General features: G+C 43.0%; 1 protein-coding gene across 3 annotated transcripts in view; it reads right to left on the bottom strand.

Annotated features, from left to right (window-relative positions):
* The window catches only part of LOC119196731 (cytosolic carboxypeptidase 4), an 82,990-nt gene that overhangs the window by 29,626 nt on the left and 32,235 nt on the right, over positions 1-21,129 (bottom strand). For all 3 annotated transcript variants that reach the window (XM_062563131.1, XM_062563132.1, XM_037452689.2), the window contains exons 7-17: positions 20,117-20,154; positions 15,816-16,024; positions 15,364-15,529; positions 14,861-14,907; positions 12,665-12,781; positions 7,610-7,781; positions 5,742-5,832; positions 4,713-4,967; positions 1,511-1,594; positions 1,271-1,351; positions 1,004-1,152 (exon numbers count right to left, since the gene is read on the bottom strand). In XM_062563131.1, coding sequence (XP_062419115.1) covers positions 1,004-1,152; positions 1,271-1,351; positions 1,511-1,594; positions 4,713-4,967; positions 5,742-5,832; positions 7,610-7,781; positions 12,665-12,781; positions 14,861-14,907; positions 15,364-15,529; positions 15,816-16,024; positions 20,117-20,154 — 1,409 coding nt within the window. The remainder of the gene's footprint in view (positions 1-1,003; positions 1,153-1,270; positions 1,352-1,510; positions 1,595-4,712; positions 4,968-5,741; positions 5,833-7,609; positions 7,782-12,664; positions 12,782-14,860; positions 14,908-15,363; positions 15,530-15,815; positions 16,025-20,116; positions 20,155-21,129) is intronic.

Below are 21,129 nucleotides of genomic sequence, written 5' to 3'. Positions count from 1 at the left end.
TGTTACTCAGAGAGACACGTCCCTACGACGACCACTAGACAAAAAACAGCAGCAACGAGAGGCTAACTATAGAAATAGGTGTGTCTTGCTATGTTTAGACTCTTTACGTGTCTTAATGCGTCCAGCAGTTTATCTTTGCCTGACACTGGTTGCAACAGTGGTAGTTTGTCTTCCTTTGGCCGCCTGCTCAATTTTCTATCAGAACTGTTTCTTCTTGATGAGTTTTGTCTTGTGACCCAGGCGTCATTCCCCTCCGACTCGACTGCTTGCCTCTCCCACTTGCTACCAAAGCTGCTGGCTTTTTAGATCCTATTATCGGCATCTGGCAGTCGGCCTGACCTTAATTGTTGTACAGTTTCCTTTTAGTGAAATTCTCTGAATAAATTTCCCTTTCACTGTGTATATGTCAAGAGCTTTTATTGTGAAAGGTAAGCATGGGCTTAGGCTGCTTTTGTCAAGATCAAAAGGAGTAAAGCTTGCCTCCTTGTTTGGACTACAGAGGATGCACGTTAATTCTCTAGAATACTCAGAAATACTTATGTACTTTCAGCTCAATGTAGACCAGTTGATGCATTGATTCCGTGTGAGAGATTTAGCCTCAAAACCCTTTAAGAATAGTTGTTGGATGAACTGTAGAGGTGAAGAGCTTAGAGTGGTTAGAAGGCCAGAAAAGCACTTTTCAGGTCCTTTTACCATTTGGGTAAATTCACTGCAATATGAAGGGAAGGATGGGGACGTTTGACTCAAACTTCCATCATACAGTAACTTTCCTCTTCAAAAGGCAGACCATGTGACCATCTTGTGGTTTTTCCATGTAATGTTGTTATGTGTTCAGACGGTAAATGCGGGTTACTAGCAGGTACTTTGGCGCATGCAGCTGAAAGTCACCAATCGGTACAGAGAAAACATGGTTACATCCTGGGAACTTCATTGAATCCTGGAATGCATAATAGTGTAAAACTAGATGTCTTTACAAACACACACACAAACACAGCTGTCTCACCATAGTTGAACTGGCTGTTGCTCTTCTCACAGTTGATGACATTGAAACGGTAAGGAACCTCTGCCACCATGTTACTGACTTCAAAGTAGAACCACTGGGTGTGCTGGCTGCTGTTAGCGTCTGCATTCAATATGAGGTCATACTCACATCTACAGAGGAGGAGAGAAGAAGAAACAACACATGCTGCAGTTAGATAGGGGGTCTACTGGGTCGGGACTTTTATTGCTTGGCCTCTCATTGACACCAAGTGGTGTGATCCGTTTGTACCTGCGGACCTGAACAGCCTTCCTTAGGTTCCCACATTCAAACTTTGAGAAAAACCTTAGGGAATCAGATGGACACTGGAGACTGGAGGAAAAGGAGACAGAGTGGACTACATGGATTTGGGGAGTGTTCTTTATTTTCCCATTTGAGCAAATAAAGAAAGCTGATGAATGTTCACGATGTAAATCCAAACATTAATCTGGTGAACCTTGATTAATGTCTGTACTGTGTGTGTGTGCCTACCTGCTGTCTTCCAGGTCAAACACGACCTGGTTGATGATTCCATCAGTAATCAGAAAGCGCTGGGCATCCTCAAACACTTTCTGCCTGATAAAGGAAAGCAGACAGGCATAATATACATGAATTGAGAGTGTCTCTTCAATACAAGATGGAAGTATGCTTCAGAAGTTTAAATGAGACAGATTCAGACAGATAGAAGGGACCAATTCCAAGGCAGGAAGCGCTTAGACCACGGTTCACTTCAGCTGAGAAGTTAACAAAAAATGTCCTATGCCACAAGGACAGGTTAATTAATTAACAAAAGCAGAAATAACTAAAGCATTTGAAACTCATCCCACTCTTCAACAAAGAGGCCTATTGAACTAATGCTTACAGTTCAACTCACAGTACAGTATATACAGTTACACTGCCAACAGCACCAACAGCATCCACAGCATCAGTAACCACCTCAGTGGTTGCACTTGTTTCTGCACAGGTCTCTATAACTCTATAACTCATATACTGCTCTTTCTAACATTAAATAACTTTAAATCACATGATTTACTCTGTTATCCTCTCTACCTGTTCAGCAGAGAAACTGGCTTATCTGCTGCTCAGAAGCTACAAAGAAAAATGAAGATCAAGTATGAATTAGCAATATTTGAAAAGTCAATGAATCGCCATATAGTGGGCGATATGAAAGGCTAATGTTTTAATTCAATTTAATATGTTGCTTGCGAATAGTCAGGGCTCTCAAGTGTCACGCATTGAGCGTGACAGTCACTCGACCCTCCTTGATCCTTATCCAAATAGAACATCTTTGCAAGAGAGAGCAGAGCGATCAGTGAAATCAAATGTACCGTGTTTTTAGTTCAACTAACCCTTTTTGTATTATCCTGGGGCAATTCTACAAAACATTTATTTTAAAGAAAAGAAGTGTATTTATGTGGCCGGCTACACTGAGAAATTCATCAAAATTGAAAAACACACAACAGTCACTCCCAGGCAAGGGTGTGATTTGATATAATTTACTAGTAGACAGTAGTGAGACGGCAGGTGATGAGGGAAGAGAGTAATGAGGTGAGTTGCAACATAAGACAAAGTATCGCCAAGGACTCGGTGTCTACAGGACCAACATCTTCAAGTATCCAAAACAGCTCGTATAGCACATCTTGGTACAGTGGAGGGGCTCTATGCTGATTTGATATTTTTATTTCTATGGCAAACACAGTGTCAACTCCAACTTGACCACTCTAAATGTAATGTGTGTCATCAAGAAATTTAGATTTTAACACGGTAGTCCCATGCCCAGAGGCAGAGTGGACTGCAGGAGAACATCTGGGGTAGAAACGACACGGGGCTTCAAAGGTCCCTTGCTTCAGGCCTAATGTCCTTCTACACCTGAGACCATTTAAAGTGCAGCATTAACATTATGTCTGGAAGGGACTGCAAAACCAAATGAAACCGATTATTTTGCCCGAAGTGAGCGGCAAAAGACAGGCAACAAAACTAGATTAAGTTCAGAGTGAAATTGCATATTTAACATTTTTAAATGTCAGCGTCTGCTAAGAAAATGTCTCGCAGGAGGGACATTAAAAGGTGCTCTACGTGAACACACACACAAACACTCCTCTATATACGTACAAATAACATAACGTGCACATGTAAATATTACTCACTTTGCCACGGACAATACGCACAAGAAAATGTTTGATAGATGAATGATTTAGAATGAAATGCCATCAGGTCTGTCTGACCCGTCATCACTCCAATTGTGTCCTCTTAGATATTTGTCACTATTTGGGTTTACTTCCTGTTTTATTTTGTAGTTTCATGTCTCTTGTGTCCCTGGATTAACTTCCCTTCCTGCCTTGTCCTGTCATCCCCTGTGATTGTTTCCACCTGTGTCCAATCACCTGCACCTCCCCTGTGTATTTAAGCCCTGTGTGCCTTGTGGCCCTGGTTTTGTTATTGTACGAATGTTCCTGTATGTCGTTACGTATAGTGGTCCCATGTCCCATGTCCCGTGTCCCGTGTCCCATGTTCTGTGAGTTCCTGGTCTCCTGTCTGCGTTTTGCACCTTGGCCTATTTGAGTTGAAGTTTGACTATTAAAGTATTTTTTTGTTTGCACTCTGCGCTTGGGTCCTCTGCCTACACCCGTTGTGACAATATCTTTGTGAATTCTCCCAATTAGCATTTCAATGCATGCATTTAGGACAAGGAAGTTGGGAAGGAACAGAGGCATTCGTCTTCCTGAAAAATCAGATCCGTTCCGTCCAAGAGGACCTTGGTGCCAAATTTAAAGAATTCCCTCTTGGCCTCGCTGAAATATCCCTACACATGTCACAGTTCAGTTTAACCACCAAAAACTTTATTACTCACTTTAACAGGTCTAGAGCAAGTTATTAGCACTCTGGGACTACAGGCTACAAGGTGTGGACAAGAACTGAAATGTAAAACCTGAAATTGACAATGAGGCTACTTCTGGGCAGAGAAATGGAGAGGCCTGTGTTTAAATGCATGGCACAGACTTGTATCTCTCCCTCCATCGTCAGACAGCTGCACATAGCATCACATAGATTTACATTACATGCCAGGCTCACAGCCCAAACCTGAGCTGGTATTGGAGTTATCTAGCAATAATACGTCTATTTGAACTGTCTATTGTGTGCTTTACTGGTGGGGCTGAATAGTGATTGACAGGTAAACATCACCGCATACCGTCACTCATTTTCGCTTTTTGCAAAAAGAGTGCAGGTTATTGCATTATTATGGTTGTCATGTCCAGCATTTGTACTCGGCTCAACCCCCCCCCCCAAAAAACAGTGTTGTGTACATCGGCTTGGTGTCTAACAAAGAAGAGAAGTGTTGGTTTATGAAGCGCTGTATGGTTTAGGGACAAAATACTTGTTTCTGCTCCATAGAAACAGAACAAACAGAAAGCTGCAGGTGTGCTGAGACTCAGTGACTTTCCTGTTGGCTGCTGCCTTTAATTGAACCACATTCAAGGATGATGTTCAAATTTCAACTCATTTTTTAATGACTTTTTAATATTCAATTTTTTCTTTTACCTTTTTAATGTTTGCTGTTGAAATGCGTACTTCTCCCATACAAACTCTGAAGAATCAATCTTAAACAGTCGATGGAAAGGAACCGCTATTAGATACTGTATCAATGTTCATGATTCATGAACCACCATACGTCGACAGACACCAGGTGGCGTACCTCTGTACGTTGGGTTTGCGCGGGGCCATGGGTTCATGTCCCGGCATCGGCAGGTGTCCCCAGACGTCAGGGAAAGCCAGGACGCTGAACCCTGGAATAGATTTGGTTGTGGCAGCTGCAGCGCGGTACATCTTGGGATCATGATGGGGGATGCAGGGTCCATGCTTCTCCAATAACCTGTCTATCATGCTACGGTGGTTGGATGCATCTACATCTTGCTCGTCTTCTCCACTCTGACCTCGGCAGGCGTCATCACTGTAGGTAAAGAAAACAATAAAAAACAGACTGCTAGATTTAGCAGAAAGGCAAAAAGAGATGATTGGATTATTCATCATCATGTTTTATAAATATATGACTGTAGTTTGTTGAAAGCCGCTGCAGGCTGCCCCCTGTAATGTGCATTAGAGGCTGTCCCTATTATGGCCAATCAGCTAGTTTCACTACATACGTACAAGATGACAATGAGTGTGGGCCCCTTGTAGAGATTTCCGGAAGAGACTTTTAATGAAATTTCTTTTTGCTGATAATTTTTTCCAAAGCAACTTACAATAAGTGACGTATTGTTGTCTGTAACTTTTAAGGTTTAGTTCATCAGGTCGAACAATAACGCGGAACCTACCTTTACCCTGATAAAATCAAACTGAAAAAGTGCAGCATCGAACCTGCAGGTGTACTTACTGCTCGACACAGAGCCGATAGAAAGGAAACATGCATTGCGAAGGAAAGGCCTTTTAGGTTATAGCTGAATGTCAAAAACTACACATACTTTGAATTACCCTCAGTGGCCCAGAAGGACAAGTTGATTTGTTTTTTATAATTCCAGATCTTTTTTAGAAGACCTCATTTTACAGGGTCCAATGTAGAATTGGTTCCAGTTCATAAATTGCACTTTCTTGTTTCTTGTTCTTCTGAGTTTGTTTCCTTATGGTTGAAATGCACTTATTGAAAGTTGCTTTGGATAAACGCCTCAGCTAAATGACATGTGATGCAATGTAATCCATGCAGAGAGAACATTGACTGTGAGCGTACCTTGCATCTCTAACCTGGGTCCTAAAGCTGGAGCTGGTGGTGAGGATGCTTCTGTGACTGTGGAAATCACGGGCTTCTAAATGGGCAGCAGCTGGGGAGAGAGGAAGGGAAAATTGGTTATTTGATTGGTCTCTTTTCCAGAAAAGGAGTATGACAAAATAAGGCTGCGGTTGTTAAATCAACATTGGCTGGTCATGCTGCAACCGGTCATGATGAAAAAAACACATTTACTTTAAATATATATATGTTAATGTGAAAGGTTTCCCATTTAAAAACATTTGCAGCAAACATTCATGGTCTCTGTTACATGGTATGAAACATATTATCAGCTGTCATTATGATGTTAAATGTATTATACATCAAATATTGTTAATTTATTAGTATGGAGGCGGGTCCTTATAGTCTGCCAATGATGGGTTGTATCAGTGGTCATATTTACGGATTTCCTCGGACAAAAACTCTTCAAACTGATTAATTCTCTTGTAAAAATTCTTCGCTTTAATAATGGCGGAAATTGTAAAAAAAAAGCTGAACAAATGTGTGTTATCAAGGTCATAGAGTCGTTGGAGGTATATCAGTATGCAGCTCGAGACTACAAACCTAACAGAAGAACACACCAGAAGAGGCCTGTTTTGTAAGCAGGATTTGATGCCCGCATTCCTACACTTGTGGAAGTAATCCAAGTATTCCGAATACAATACTCACATTAGTTAATGTATCGGAATACGTTACGTGATGGAGAGAGATTTTCAATTGACTATTACTGAGGGGTATTAGAACACATCTCTCAAATACATTTGTTTTATTTCTTTTTTTGGTTGAGTTCCACCCGTGATGGATGTGGGTCATGCAGGATGTTGTAATACACAACCATTAGCCATCTGCTGGTCATTCACTGGCAGGTGGCAGTCAGCTTGTCCAGGTTGTCCACTCCTCCTTTGTTTTGTTATAGATTTCAACAGTCAGCTCAGTTTTGGTTTTCTTCACTGTGCCCCGGTAAGTTTCCTCTTGAGAAGTTCTTTACCAAGGTCATAGCTGGTAAAGAAATTGTCACAAGTGATATTGTGACCCTGCAGTCCAGTAGTCCTATCAAGGACCACACTTAGCTTATTTTTTGCAGGCTACCCAGATTCTTTATGGCGCACTTCCCTGGCTCACTGGGTAGTTATTGTCAGAAGGGGCATTTTCCTGAGGAAAGGGCGTTCATCCACTCTCACTTCTGTCTCTGTGTTAAACATCAGTGTATAAAGCTGCATCCATCTTTCTCGGACATCCCTGATGGGGGCAAGCATGTCCGATCTTGCTGTGGTATCTGTGTTGTCAAATCTGAGAACTCTTGATATCATGTGAAAGGTCTGAAGTGACCGTGGCCTCATTGAGTGATCTGTACACTCCAGCAATAAGAACAACACCAACGTCAGCATCCAGGAATTCCTCGTCAACGTCTTTCCACGTGTCGCCTGGGCTTTTTGTCCTTCAAGGTCTGTCATAGCAATGATGACTCTTTTTAGTGACAAGGCCATAACCAACTCTACACTAAATTGAGCACACATGTCTGGCCATGCCGGATTTTGTTTGTTTGGTTTTTGTGCAGGTCTACTGGAAACAGAGGCAAGATGAATGATTGGGACAGGAGATGGTTGTCAGTGTGCACTTATGATTTCAGTTTGGGCTCTAATTATTGCTTTATAATTTTTATGACTGGGTCGACACCCACAACACAAAGTTCGAATTAGAATTTAGTGGACTTTTTTGGGGGGGGGGTATTTTGTTGAAATAGAGGTTTCTGACGAAGTCATAAAGCCTTGATGCCGACTCCAACACAAGAGGAAGGTTAAAATGAATATGAAATTTACCCCGCCTCTAACCTGGTGCGTGCCCCACAGTGTCTGACGCTGACGAGGAGTTGGAGGATTCGCTCCACCCACCATCCGTCCCGGAGCGCTGCAATTGTAAACCGCTGACCAGCACAGCGTCCTCGTCTGATGAAGACGATGATGCTGCTGAACTCTCCTCTGGCTCCGAACACAAACACAGCTCCTGTGGGACAAATGTTTTTGGTTGCAGTTATGCGCAAACATTTCTGCGATCTGCTTCAAACGCACCACTTTCACGCCTCTCGCTTCAATCTTCGGACAGCACGTGTCATTGTTACTGCTGGATTAGCATTTTATCCAATCTTCATCACAGAGTACAAAGTACTCAATTGTATTGTCTCCTAGTGACGTCAGGAGACATTAAAAAAAACTCCAGATATTGAGGAAATGTATTTGCTCAATATTTATCCAAAGAATTTAAAAAATGTCATCCAGATTTCTCCAGATTCTTGATTCACTTCCTGATTCCATTTGTTTTCAGATTCAATCGGAATCTGTTGTGTGGCAGAACAATTTGATCACAACACAAATTGTGCAAATAGGAGAAGTTGATTTAATATGCGTGGGACACATAACAGCTGTGGCCTGCAGCACACCTTTAGTTTAATCCCATATTTGTCATGCGGAAAATGATATAAACTCGTTTTTACACATTTATATTCATTGGTTGCGAAAGGATGTCAAGTTATCCCAGGTCAAAAGGGTAAACTTCAGCAGTACAGACACACACACAAAGACATGGTGTTTTCTATATGCAACTCGTCATCTTTAACTGTTCTGCACAATTCCCCAATGAGTTGGTCTCATTGAAATTAGAGCAGTGGAGCTGACAGACTGTTCTACATATGTAATTTGCTTGTTCCGGGCCCCCTGGTGTCTGCGAGTCTCTGAGCAGCTGCCTTGTTCACTCATGCCTCAGGCCAGCGCTGCCTCTGCTTCCCCAGCCTGCAAGTGTGAAGCTTCTGTTCTTTACAAAGTGAAGAGCTGAAATGTGAGTTGCAAATGGATTCCAACCTGTTTGATGTTCTTAAAGGTGTTTGTCGGCCATGTGTCTGGACAGCTCAGAAATGATCATAAGGAGTACAATCTCAGCTTTTTTTCTGTCATTTTAATTTAGTGTTCATGTCTGGTTTTGTCAGAGCCGGCCTGTGAGACCTCCAGTTCTGCTGAGTGAAGCCATAAAGGGGGGAGCTGCTCGTGGCTGCAGAAAGTCAGATGGTAAACATGACTTTATGGTCTCATAGGGGGGCAGCATCTTATGTGAATTTAAAAACACGACATTGTTTACCAAGGTCACGTAACATAAGTGATTTCATAAACTAAAATGTGATGTTAGACATTATATTATAACATCTACTGATAGAAATCAGTAGATATTAGGGTGAATTACATTTAAAGGTGAACTCTTCCGTCTGATCACCCGCCTCTGTCCTGAATAAATTAAATCCTCATCGGCCCGCACTGCATGCTGGGATTTGCTGGGCCGCAAAGAGTAGATCCGATGTGTCTTCAGAATCGGCTCCTCGGGGGCTGCGTTCGGTGGAGCCGACGGAATGGGACAGGCGACGAATGCGTCCTTAAGGATGCAGCCTAGCGACCTTGAGACACAGCTACTGAGTGTGTCTACCCCTCTAACTGTTTGTGCTTCCAGCATGGGCGCCATTTTAACGGATTATACTTCATCAACACCTGCCCAGTCATCGTATCATCACTGCTCAGCATATGTACCCGGTTTGTCCTCCACTCTGCCAGATCGTTTAGTGAGAAGAAGGAGAAGAAGACACTGCATGTTGAGAGTCTAAAAGTGACAACAGATGGCGATGGTGGTGCATGTAGTAGAGAGGGTATGCTATGAACCACAAGGTTGGTGGTTCAAATCCCTGCTGCTCCATATGCCATGTCGAAGTGTCCCTGAGCAAGACACCCAACCACTAACTGCTCCCCAGGCCAAATGTAAAACCAAGGGTTAAAAATGCATTGTAAGTCGCTTTGGATAAAAGTGTCAGCTAAATGACATGTAATGTAATCTGAAGTGTAGATTGACGCATTGGGACACTCACAGTTGGGAGACTGTGTGGTTGGTGCAGGATATTTCGTTAACTATTGGTAGGGGACACCATTTTTCTATTCCTGAATTGTTTTTTCTGGTGGGTTCTCTTTATGTAATAACCCAGTTGTCTGAGAGCATCTGGGATTGGTATTTTTTTCACTTTTTTTATCCTCATGATATATTCTGACAAATTAGCACGAATATGCTTCCTATTAGATATTAACACATTTGTCATCAGTCAAGTCAGATGGTATCCTGTGGTTTATGACATGAAACATTATCATGGACCGAGACACTCGTTCATTATCTCCCATTTGTCTCTGACATCATCTATTTCTGTCTTTCTTTAACACACACTCACACACACCATCATTCAAGAGGTCAAAGACAGGCCTACATTGCAATCGTGATCCCCGCCAGCAGATTTTGTGTCTGTCTAATCTCACACACAGCGCACGACATCAGACAGATATGTTTGTGCTTACGGAAGTATCACTCTTCGCCAATTAAATAGGATTCCGTGTTAGTTAGCTTCTAGCAGCTAACGAGAGTCCTAAATGTGGTCGATCAGCATTGACCGCTAACTGAATTCAACAGCCTGATAAACATGCTGGCATTAAAAACAATAAATACATGCGGAAGTAAAAAACACCTTTCACAGCAGGCCGTCTGCAATGTATTCCAAACATGGAGGTTCTGACATTGAGCCTTTACTTGATCAACTTGGACATTTAACTTACAGGGACAACAGATACATGATTCGTTACGACTACCTCTGCTAATAACGCTGGGATTTAAGGTGATCATGATCATGTCAATTCCTGTCTCCCTCTATAATCAGTAATGCTCCTCTGCAGTAGCAGCCATGGAAGCATGATGGTGATTAGCATGCACTCTGAATGCTTCCTCTTTCTCCTTGTATGCCTTCTTCTTTTTTATCTTACATTAATACTCCCAAACTACTTAAAATATCAACATAAGTTAATCAGTGTTGGTAACATCAATTTTTACAAGTTTTCTTCATTTGGGGTTAAGACATCTGCAGGTGCTATGTAAAGGAATGTTAATATCAGATTCATCTTGGAAGACCCAACACGTTCTCTCTCCCAACTAGTCAGACACCAATGCCTGGTTGGTGTTGGATTTGCGTGGACAAGCGCCCACTGGCGTCAGACTTTTACCTCTAATGGGAAAGCTTCCAATTGGCTTTCTGTGAACAAAACCCCCCTTGCTGTAGGCCTGGGTGTTTAGCACTTCCAGCTCCAGTCAACAGTGATGGAAACAACATGGTTCAGTTTTATGTATAATTTCTTTGATTTAAAATGTCTTCATACAGCTCAACAACAAGTCTACTTCTAGCCTCTCAGGTCCGTACTTCTCTGCTTCGTGTTCAGCAGCCTGCAGTTTAGTCTGAGTCTGGTTTGAGTAAATGGTTTATTTGAGACATTTTTAACAGGTCATTCAGAATAAAATGTTTTTGATAAAATATATGCTACTTTTAGTTTTGCTTGATTTATACAAGAGTTCACACATGATGTGTTCAGGGCCCTGTGGAGAGATGAACACCTTCTACATCCATCCATCGGGACATAGTGGAAGCTTTTGTATTGGATGAATGGTTTAGTTAGCGGATTGCTTTTCCATCCCTGACCTTCAAACAATAAAACCTCAACAGAAACCACTTTGTTACAGTATATGTTCCACATCCTGCCGCCAGTCACTGGATTCAAACTCGTTGGGCCTCATTAGTTGAGACTGCAGTTCATCATTATTGCCACAAACAATGTCAACGCTTCCCCAAACAACATATGGTCCGCGGGCCGGACCAGTGAAATCACAGCAAATGTGACACGTGAACAGTATGTGGCCCCCTGCCTAAAATGAGTTGAGACACCCCTGATCTCGGACATCCATTTTGTTTGTCCGTGCTCACTTGTGTTCACTTCCTGACTGCTCTGACCTGAGGGAACCATGTCAGCTCCCAAGGCGACACCGTTCATGGCAACATGTCCTTGTCCTAACTATCGGGTACGCACGCTGTGTTTGTGCCTGGTTCAGTTTTATGAATCTCTATCCCTGTTAGATGCATGGAAGTGGATTCCCCCATTAAACACCGCTTTGCTTAATGTTCCTCTGCTCCAGTGCTCCTCAGACCTGTCACTGCCATTGCCAAAAGTGAATTGCCAATAGGAGACATGGAGAGTTATGAGAGTTCATGGTCAGTTTCATGTCTTTAATGTGGGATCAGCTGCAGCGCAGTGGCGTTAATTGTAAAATTAATAAAAAATGAATATGGATTATTGTGACTAGTAGTACTTTGGTTTAAACTGCACATAAATCCAAAATAAAGACTTTCATTTTCTTGAAATCAATAGTATTTTGTTAGTAATTGTATTTCCACTTGAAAAAAATAGCTCTCAAAAGAAAATGCATCCACCAACACTCATCACAGAGAGGCTCTTCATGCTGCCGTCAACCCAAAAGCAAAGCTTTACTCACATGACGGATAGGGGGCGTGGCTTATCTTTGTGTTATCATATCCGCTTCCACCCAGGGAAAAAAAACACTATTTCTGCTCTGTACTTGTTGTGGAAATGACACAAACGCCTATGTTTATCATCAGCTTGGTGAATCTCACCAACTCCTCCAGGAAGTGCGTCTGGATGACTGTCGCTGGTTCCTGAGTTAGTATCTACCCGTCACAACATACAGGGACACTCAGGGTTCCCGTATTGTGATCCCGGCTCAGTTGATAAATGACGTTCTGCAGACTTCAGGCTTCAAAAAAGTGACTTATTTACCATCATGTGCAAAAATCACTGGACTGTCAAACACACACATACATACACACAGAACGTATTACTTGCACCTTCGTGAGGACATTCACTCACATGATTGACCCTAACCATTGCCACTTCATACAAACATCATGCTAACCTACACCTTGATATAGTGTCTGTCCCGAAGTGAGGCCTAGTTCACACACGCAGCTGTACCTGGAAATCCTGTGAGAGCTCAGGACAGAGGCGGCTGTACTGTGGCAGCAGCTCTTTGGGTCTGTCCGGGTCAGGGCGAAGTCGAAGTTTGTTGAGGTCGGTTTCCAAATCGTCATCCTGGACAGTTAGGAGAGTTATCACTTACAGGGTCAAAAAGAGTTGTTGAAAAGGAGGCCAGAGAAAATCCAACAAGGGGAAATTCATGGGTCTGGAGCGGAACCAGGCCCGGTCAGAGATCATCGATGTATGCTACTTCTTCCATAAGATGATGGACGGTATCATAGATAACAAGCTTTCACTACATTCTCAACGTTGTCGATCGATACAAAGCAAATATCGGTCTAGGCAGCTGAAGTCTTTCGTTAGTACCCGAGGAAAGAGATCGTAGTTGGGCTTGAAACAAAAGAGTTTGTAATGTTACATGTTAGGGTCAGGTACACAAATGACATTTAACAATACATCAAATATACAGGGGCAACTGTGGCTCAGTGGAGAGCAGGTGGCTTTCTGCAGAGGTTTGCTAGTGTGTCCTCGCACAAGATCCTTCAGTCCCAATTGCTGTGGTTTGTGTGTTCCTCATGTGATCCCGTAGCCAGTAGCACACCTGTTTAGTGGGCAGCCTTTGTGTCGCTGTTGCTGGTTATCTTCTTAATCAGTCTGCTCTGATGATCTATTTAGATCTCTCAGTTGTATCTGTTCCTGTCTGATCTGTGTCTGCATTGCAGCTCATCTACTTCATACGTGACAGTCCACTTTGTAAATATATGTTTGGTTCCATTAATTAAACATAAATGGGGTCAATCAGGTTGAGCAGTTCAATACGTCAAGCATTACATGGATTTGAATCTGCACCTGCTTGAATCAGGTGATCTGGACTGCATTGATTCATGGAGCCTGCAGAGACTCTTGCAAAGCTTTTAGTTGACTCATATGTCTCATAGATCGAAGCTGTGCTGTCCATCCAGCTTTATTTTCCTTTACCACTAATTCATACTCACAAAAAATTTGCTTATGACCTCCACCCCACTCCAGTCTATTAGATATTTTCAGGGATTCTTTTTTCTTTCTAAGGACTTCATTCTGCTAAATTAGTTCCAAGAGTATTGAATGCAGAAACAGATCCAGAGCAGAGGTAAATGATTGCTTAACCCCACTCTCAAGATCATTTTCAAAGAAATAATTGGCAAGGATTGGGTGGACCGTCTGTCGATGAAGCAGTAGATGAAAAGCCTTCGATAGCATGTTTTGCGGTTTAAGAAATAGTTTTGATGTAGCCGCTGCTATCGCCTCCAGCCCTCTTTTGAAGTCCTTGTCGAGCTTGCCTGGGCTTTTCACAGGACGCTGATTGGGCCGAACCAAAGTAGCAGAGCGGGGCCGCATCACCTGTAATGGATACCAGGAAGCGGCTGATGGACATTGCCACCATTCTGGCGACATTAGGCCTATTACCATTTTGTCTCATCTCCTGTGATCAGATCAACACCGTAAGCCAAATGTTCCTCACATTCATTAGATTCCACCAAAGTAATTTCATTGATGATGCCATATGTCATGGCATGCTATCTCTACCTCGGGCAGAAGACCGGATTTTTAGCTACCTTACATTTAGATTGCACCAATTAAAACATATATAATTAATATTTCAAGTAAGGTAACAAACAACATAACAATGGTGTAACGTGTCAACCCTAAGAAAATGAATCTTTACATGGACGACTAAGCATGACACAAATGTTTATTATTCCAACTCTAATCCAAACCTCACGAAGAAGTTTACAGTACTTGTGAGGACATTTCTTTGTCATTGTTCAAGCATTTTAATTATTTTAAAGCAACTGCAGCACTAAAACAATAACAAAATAACCTTTTTTACTCTTTTTTCTGAAAGGTTATTTTGTTATTAAGTCGTATAAGTCGTGTGATCGTGTATTCATCAACAGGAGCAATGAGCGCACATGCACAACCCCATGCCTTGTTAAAAACCAATACTGATGCCGTTGAATCACCTCCATAAGGTGCCATCAACGAAAAGATGACCCGGGGCGCAATGCTGAAGCTTTTCTAACGGGACCCTGGTCCTTGGAAACATGACCACAAACACAGAATATTTGAGGGGGGGGGTTAAGTAAAAAACTATTGATTTTCCCCACTGTCTACAGCAACACTGGAGCTCACACAGTAGCCACACACACTTACAAAGACGGCTTCAGCCTCGTTGTCGTCACTCTCGTCACTGTTCTCATCTGGATGCAACAGGGAACACAAAGCCGCCACGGTCAGTATTCTACGTGTGTGTGTTTGTTTGGAAGTGCACTCACAACCTCGAGGAAGTAAACTGTGTTATACTTCGCAGGGAACTCGTCTCTGCTCTGATTGGGAGGAAAACCGACAATAAGTTAACATGATGTGATACTCATACACACCATTTCACATGTGTGAATAAGCAAGTCGCTGTTGGAACAGTTGTCGTTTGCTGTTAGCACCTTTAGCCGTTAGCCGTGTGGATGCATCGCTTAATCTAGCCAACAAATTTGTAGTTTGACAACTTCCATTCTAAATGTTTTTACCCACAGGGTACATTTATTACAACAAAACATTTTAGTCCCCATGTGATCAGTCAGCTTGTCTGGTTCCAATAGTCACCAGCTTACCATTTATATATTTATCATCCACAGATCAAAAGGTCGTGAATACCGTACCTGGTTGCACGTCCATAGCAGGCACAGCGTGCGCTCTTCCGGGCACGGGGAAGGAGTATGCAGACCAGTCTGAGGTCAGTGGAAGAGGTGTTTTGGTAAGACACTTTCTCATCAGCTGCACAGTGGGTTCCACCAGAGACTCCAGGCCTTTACTCAGCAAACATGTCTGCAGAGAGACATACTCAGTCAAGAGGATCAATGTGATGTAGTAACAGGAAAGACATCCATCAAATCCTTTTCTAAGTAAGATCGAACATCCAATAATTACAATTTTGTCCAGCTTCACTTCTACTTGGTGTTGCATTGTGGGACAGGATGTTTATTAATAAAACCCTGACAAATCAAGCACCGCTAGTCTTATGATGGAACAAATAGGAAAAGACATGCATAATTATTCAATTCAACCACTAAGTAGGACTTGAAATTGTAAAAAACCAACATTGGAACTTTACCTGTGTCGCTCCGTACAGCAGTCGGATCCCTCCCTGGGATACTAAAGCCTGCCTGCCCGCAGTACTGTGAGTGACCTTATGGAGGCAGCGCAGCAGCGAGTGGCAGATCGCCACGGCGGCGTGTTGGATTGCCTTGGCGTGCCAGTCTTCGTAAAGCCGCAAGAGGCCAGAGACGTAACCCTTGGATACCACCGAGCAAACGTTAGCCCCTGTGGGGGAGAGACAGAAAAGGGAGTCAGGGATCTTCCTCTTCAATAATCGCTGACTGGACAGGACGTGGGCCGAGCGAACTCAAGGCCGCTTAAAGGTGTGGGGTTCTGAGTCTGTCCCATTGTCTGTCTGCATGCACTCTGACCCACACAAAGGATTCAACATTTTGAGGCAACGGAAAGGTTCAAATGAACCGAATACACACTGGAGAAACGTCCCGTCCAACAAGGTAGGCGTATTGTCCCGGGATTATAGAATAGCTTTTCAGGCAGAAGGTGAATGTCGGTACATTTATACAGCATCAGAAAATGTGTTTTGAAGATTAAAGCGTGTAAACATGTTCAAAGCTGAAACAGTAGGTTTCCTGTACACAAGGAAGTCAAGCCAATCCTCGACAAATGAAGCTGAAGTACGTCTAATAAAAGAGTCATCAGAGAACAGGCACAGTGCAGTGGCTGAGCGTTACATTAAACAAGCTCCCAGGGAGAGAAACAGAATGGTCACTGGGACCACAAAAAGAGTTCAAATCTACAAATACGACTTGATATTAGGCTAATTGTTGCCTTTATGTTCACTCCAAACACTGCCTGATGTATCAAAGGCAAACACTGAGAGGGGCTCAGTGCGATGTTCTAGTTTATGAGCGAATGCGTTGCCCTTGATGTTCTGTGCAAATTGGCACTTTGACAGTGTTGCACAAATCATGAAAAGAAGCTCGGAGCCTTCTGAATCTTTCTGGCTGACTCTCTAAACCGCCGCCACACGCAGAATGTGTCAGTGAGCCTCTCACAGGAGGATTAGAGCGACAAACTGTACACAACAGAAAAAGGAAACAAATCAACAGAAGAGAGAAAAGCATCCACGTTTGCCGACTTTATTTTCTTGCAGGGTCACAAATGCTTTTTCACTTTAGCTTTATTGGCCGTATATATGCCCAAGCATACATGGAATTTTACTCCATATACTGTAGTGTTTCTTCTTCTTATTAAAAAACAAGGACAACTCAAAAGAGACATTTAGCAACTATACACACCCACATACAGTGCCAGACAAAGGTTTGGACACATTTTCTTATTCAATTTAATTAAAAAAAGCGTCAAATTGTGGATTGATGTATGCATAAGATATTTCTTTACATTTTAATGCCATGGATGGCCATGTGGGGTGCGTATACCACTATAAGCAGTCCCACATCAGACACATCCTCATTAAGTTAAATAAGCAGGGGACTTAACTAACTGAAGCTACGTGAACACAAACCATGATCTCTTCCTCAAATCTGTAGCTCTGGTGCCTAGACCTAAAGTAATTAGTTTGAAATAGCACCAGGAATTTTGAAGAAATCACATGAATTTAAACACCCAATGAAATATACTGAAAAATACCTGTTTTTTTCCTTTAGATTATTTAAACAAATTAGAAAAATCTAAAGGGCAGAATTTGATTTGTGTGTCGTGCTCCCAAGATCTGAAGAAACTCACTAGCATCATCTGCCTTTTATCTGCTCTACTGATGATATCGAAGCACATCCACATTCTGTCCTCTACGGCGCTAACCAACGGCAGGCTCCCGCGATGCTCAGGAAATATAGAACGACCCTTTTTTCAAGTTGAGAAATATTTGGTCGGGATAGAGAGGCGGCCACGGCGCCTCAGAAGATAAAACCTGTCACCAAGAACAGAGATTTCTTCAGAGCTCCACAGGCCCAGGAACACACACACACACACCACTCACAACCAAAGAGCCTCTACACACCAGAGGCGAGAGTGGGTTCAAGCCTGCTGTGGAGGGTGTGTGTGTGTGTGTGTGTGGTGTGTAAGTATACTGTGAGACTTCCATTCAGAATGAATAACATGCTAAATGAGCATAAAACTCAAATGCACACACACACACACAGTCAGGTTCTCAGCCTGTAAATGCTCCACATCTGGAGACACAGCGCATTAGTGCACCCTGCAGGAAAGACTGAAGCAGTACAAGGCAGGCGTTCTGCTGTGAGTGGAAGAACCACAGAAGGGGAGAGAGGATTCGGAGCAGTTTCCTCCCATTAGAAGATTACAAAAAGCGGTGCTGGCAGACGAGACTTAAATGTACCCTGGTCTCAGTCCGAGAACAGAGGATACGCTTCTAACTATTGCACCTCCACTAGAGGTCTGCCGTCCACTTTTTAATAGGCAGCTTGTACATGAGGGGAGAGGAGAAGACAAAAGGGAGGGAAAGGAGAAGAAGAGAGTGGAGGAGACAGGGAAAGGGTAGAGGACTGAAGGAGAGTGGAGAAGGAAGGAGGAATCAAAATAATGCAGGACATGATAGGGTATGAAAGGGATAAAGAGAAAAGAGAGGGCAGGAGGGAAGAAACTACAGTAAAGGGGCGCGGAAAAGGGGGCAAGAGGATTTGAAAGGGTTTGAGGAAAGGAGGAGAGAGGAAAAGAGGATAGGAAAGGGATGGAGGGGGAGAAAAGGACACAGGAAGAGTGGAGGAGATGAAAGAGAAAAGGAGAGCAAAGAAGAGTATGGTCATTCACAGGATGGAGATTAAAGAGCCCTGAGACGGTGACATGTGGACATGTTAGATTTCCCCTGATCCACAGTTCTGTCTATTGTTTTTTCTGCTGCGGAGGCATTCAGAACGTGTCTCTTCCTCCTATAGCAGTCTCCTGCCCATCTCACAGGGCACAGTTTTAGCAATGGGAGAGATCTGTACTTTAGGAATCAGGAATCGTTTATTGCGATAATATGTCAGACATGCATGGAAAGCCTCTCCAAACTGAAGCAGAGTCATTAGCTGAGAACTGTTGTTGGTTTCTCAGAGTACAGTCGTTTAGCGTCTCTCACCACCTTGCTAAACCTGCATTTTGACTCTGTGTACAAGTCTTTGTCCCCAAATGCCTGATCCTTCTGCAGACGTAGTTTTCCGAGTTCTGCTGTGAACCAGGGTTTGTCGTTGTTATTACACACCCTGGTGCATGTTGGTACACAGCTGTCCTCACAGAAGCCGATGTAGGACGTTACAGCCTCTGTGAACTCATCCAGATTGTCTGAAGCAGTCCTGAAAACATCCCAGTCTGTGCAGTCAAAACACGCCTGAAGATCCTCCGTGAAGCACAAAACGGAGAATGTAGAAAAGTCTCTCCTCACCAGCAGCTGAAGTTCGTCCAGTTTGTTGCACAGTGAGCGCACGTTGGAGAGAAAGATGCCTGGCAGCACCACGCTTGCGGAGTCGCACTAACGAGCCGGCCCGCTTTTCTTGAGCACACCTTTGACTAGAATGTCCAGTAATTCCACAGAGGAAAGAAGAAAAGTTGGTAATATCTCCGCTGTTTAACCTGTATGCAGGAACCAGATGGACCATGACGTGGTCAGAGTGTCCCACAGAGCCAGGTCTCCGTAAAGCACATAACGGAAGGGTGTAGAAAAGTCTCTGTCTCTCCTCAACAGCAGCTGTTGGTGCAGTTTGTTGCACAGTGAGTGCACATTGGAGAGAAAGATGGTGGGAAACTACATTTTAAAAACCGGTGTAAAAAAATCCAAGCATTTTGGCTCAGTCCAGTGACAACCAACGCACCTGCTGCCATGGAAAAGTGACCGTGGTGACTCATCCAAATGGGAATCACAGCAGCTTACGAACGTCTGTGCAAGTTGATACGGGTAACCACAAAATTAAGTTGGTCATAATACCGTCTATGAATTCTGCAGCACTCAAGTCCGCTGGAGTAATATGTATTCCACCAAACAGGTCACATAACAATTCAGTTTAACTCTAATGAAACTTTTCTGCCTAGGGGGAAAAAAGAAGCCACATGTGTAAAATGATCTATGATGACCTTCCCATTATGCTCCGCTGGACTTTGTTTACTGCTTATTTGGCCAAACCTGCTAAACTAAGTCACTCTTTTCTCTCTCTTCTTCCCTCCGTTGGACCCTGCAGTTTATTTCGGCTATGACGGGGACAACAGCAGCCATCCATAGAGCAAGAGAAGTACATCATTAAGCCAGAGGAATTGGCCTCAAACACCCAGACAAAGGGTGTGAGTGGACTTGTGTGGTGACGATGATGATGATGATCAGCTGGTGACTGATGACACACTTACTTGTGCACAGCAGAGCGGCGAAGGCATCGATTGCGGCCCTGGAAAACAAACAGAGGAGGCCAGTTGGTCTTTTAGGCACTTTAATTTACACACACTTCAACATGCAAATTGCACATGATACAATGGTGTGCAAATGGTTGTCATACGGTCCTGCACGTAGTCAGTTTTGGCTTCTGTGCCCTGCTCAAAGGCTTTGATGAAAGATTACTGAAATGCTTGTTGCACAGCAAAGAATGTCCCGCCTACCACCTGTGACAATTCCCATTTTTGATGGCAATCCTCTTCATTTCAGATCTATCATCAAAGCCTTTGTGCAGGGCCTAGAAGCCAAAACTGACAACATGCAGGACCGTCTTTATTATTTAGAGCAATTTACAACTGGTCAACCCAGGTGCCTGGTGCGCAGTTGCATGCCCATGGATCCAAGTACAGCATATGATGAAGCAAAAACTCAGCTGGAATGGAACTTACAGTTAAAATAACATCTGCATTCATGGATAAAGCTCTGAATTGGTCGGTTATCAAACCAGATGATGCTTCTGCTTTACGATCCTATGCTTTGTATTTGCAAAGCTGCTTCAACACCATGGATGAAGTACTTCTTGGTACAAGTTTAGCCCTTTTTGTTTACTGTTGTTAACTTTGCTTTATTGTTTGAATTTACAACTCGTTTATGTTCACCTTTTTTGAAGCCAAAATAAATGGATATATTCTTTAAAGTATGGACCGTGCGTAATCCAGACCAGACCCACGGCCTTGACTGGATCTTGGAATTGTAAAATTAGGAATGTTAGAAAGGCCGCCACAGTGTGTATGCGTTGTGCAACATCAGAGTGTATTGTTGGACGTAATATATTTACCACAAAAAGAAACAAAGAAAATGAAATGTTTTACGAGGTGCTCTTAGTTCACCCAAAGAAAATCCACTCAAGCACCCCCTCTCATCCTCTACTCAGTCTCCTCCCCCTCTCTTCCTACATGCATTTCTTGCTTGTGTTGGTCTTTAAATGCTC

This window comes from Pungitius pungitius, chromosome 6 (assembly GCF_949316345.1).
Source record: "Pungitius pungitius chromosome 6, fPunPun2.1, whole genome shotgun sequence".
NCBI classification, from domain to species: domain Eukaryota; kingdom Metazoa; phylum Chordata; class Actinopteri; order Perciformes; family Gasterosteidae; genus Pungitius; species Pungitius pungitius.
This window is presented reverse-complemented; position numbering and strand designations above follow the sequence as displayed.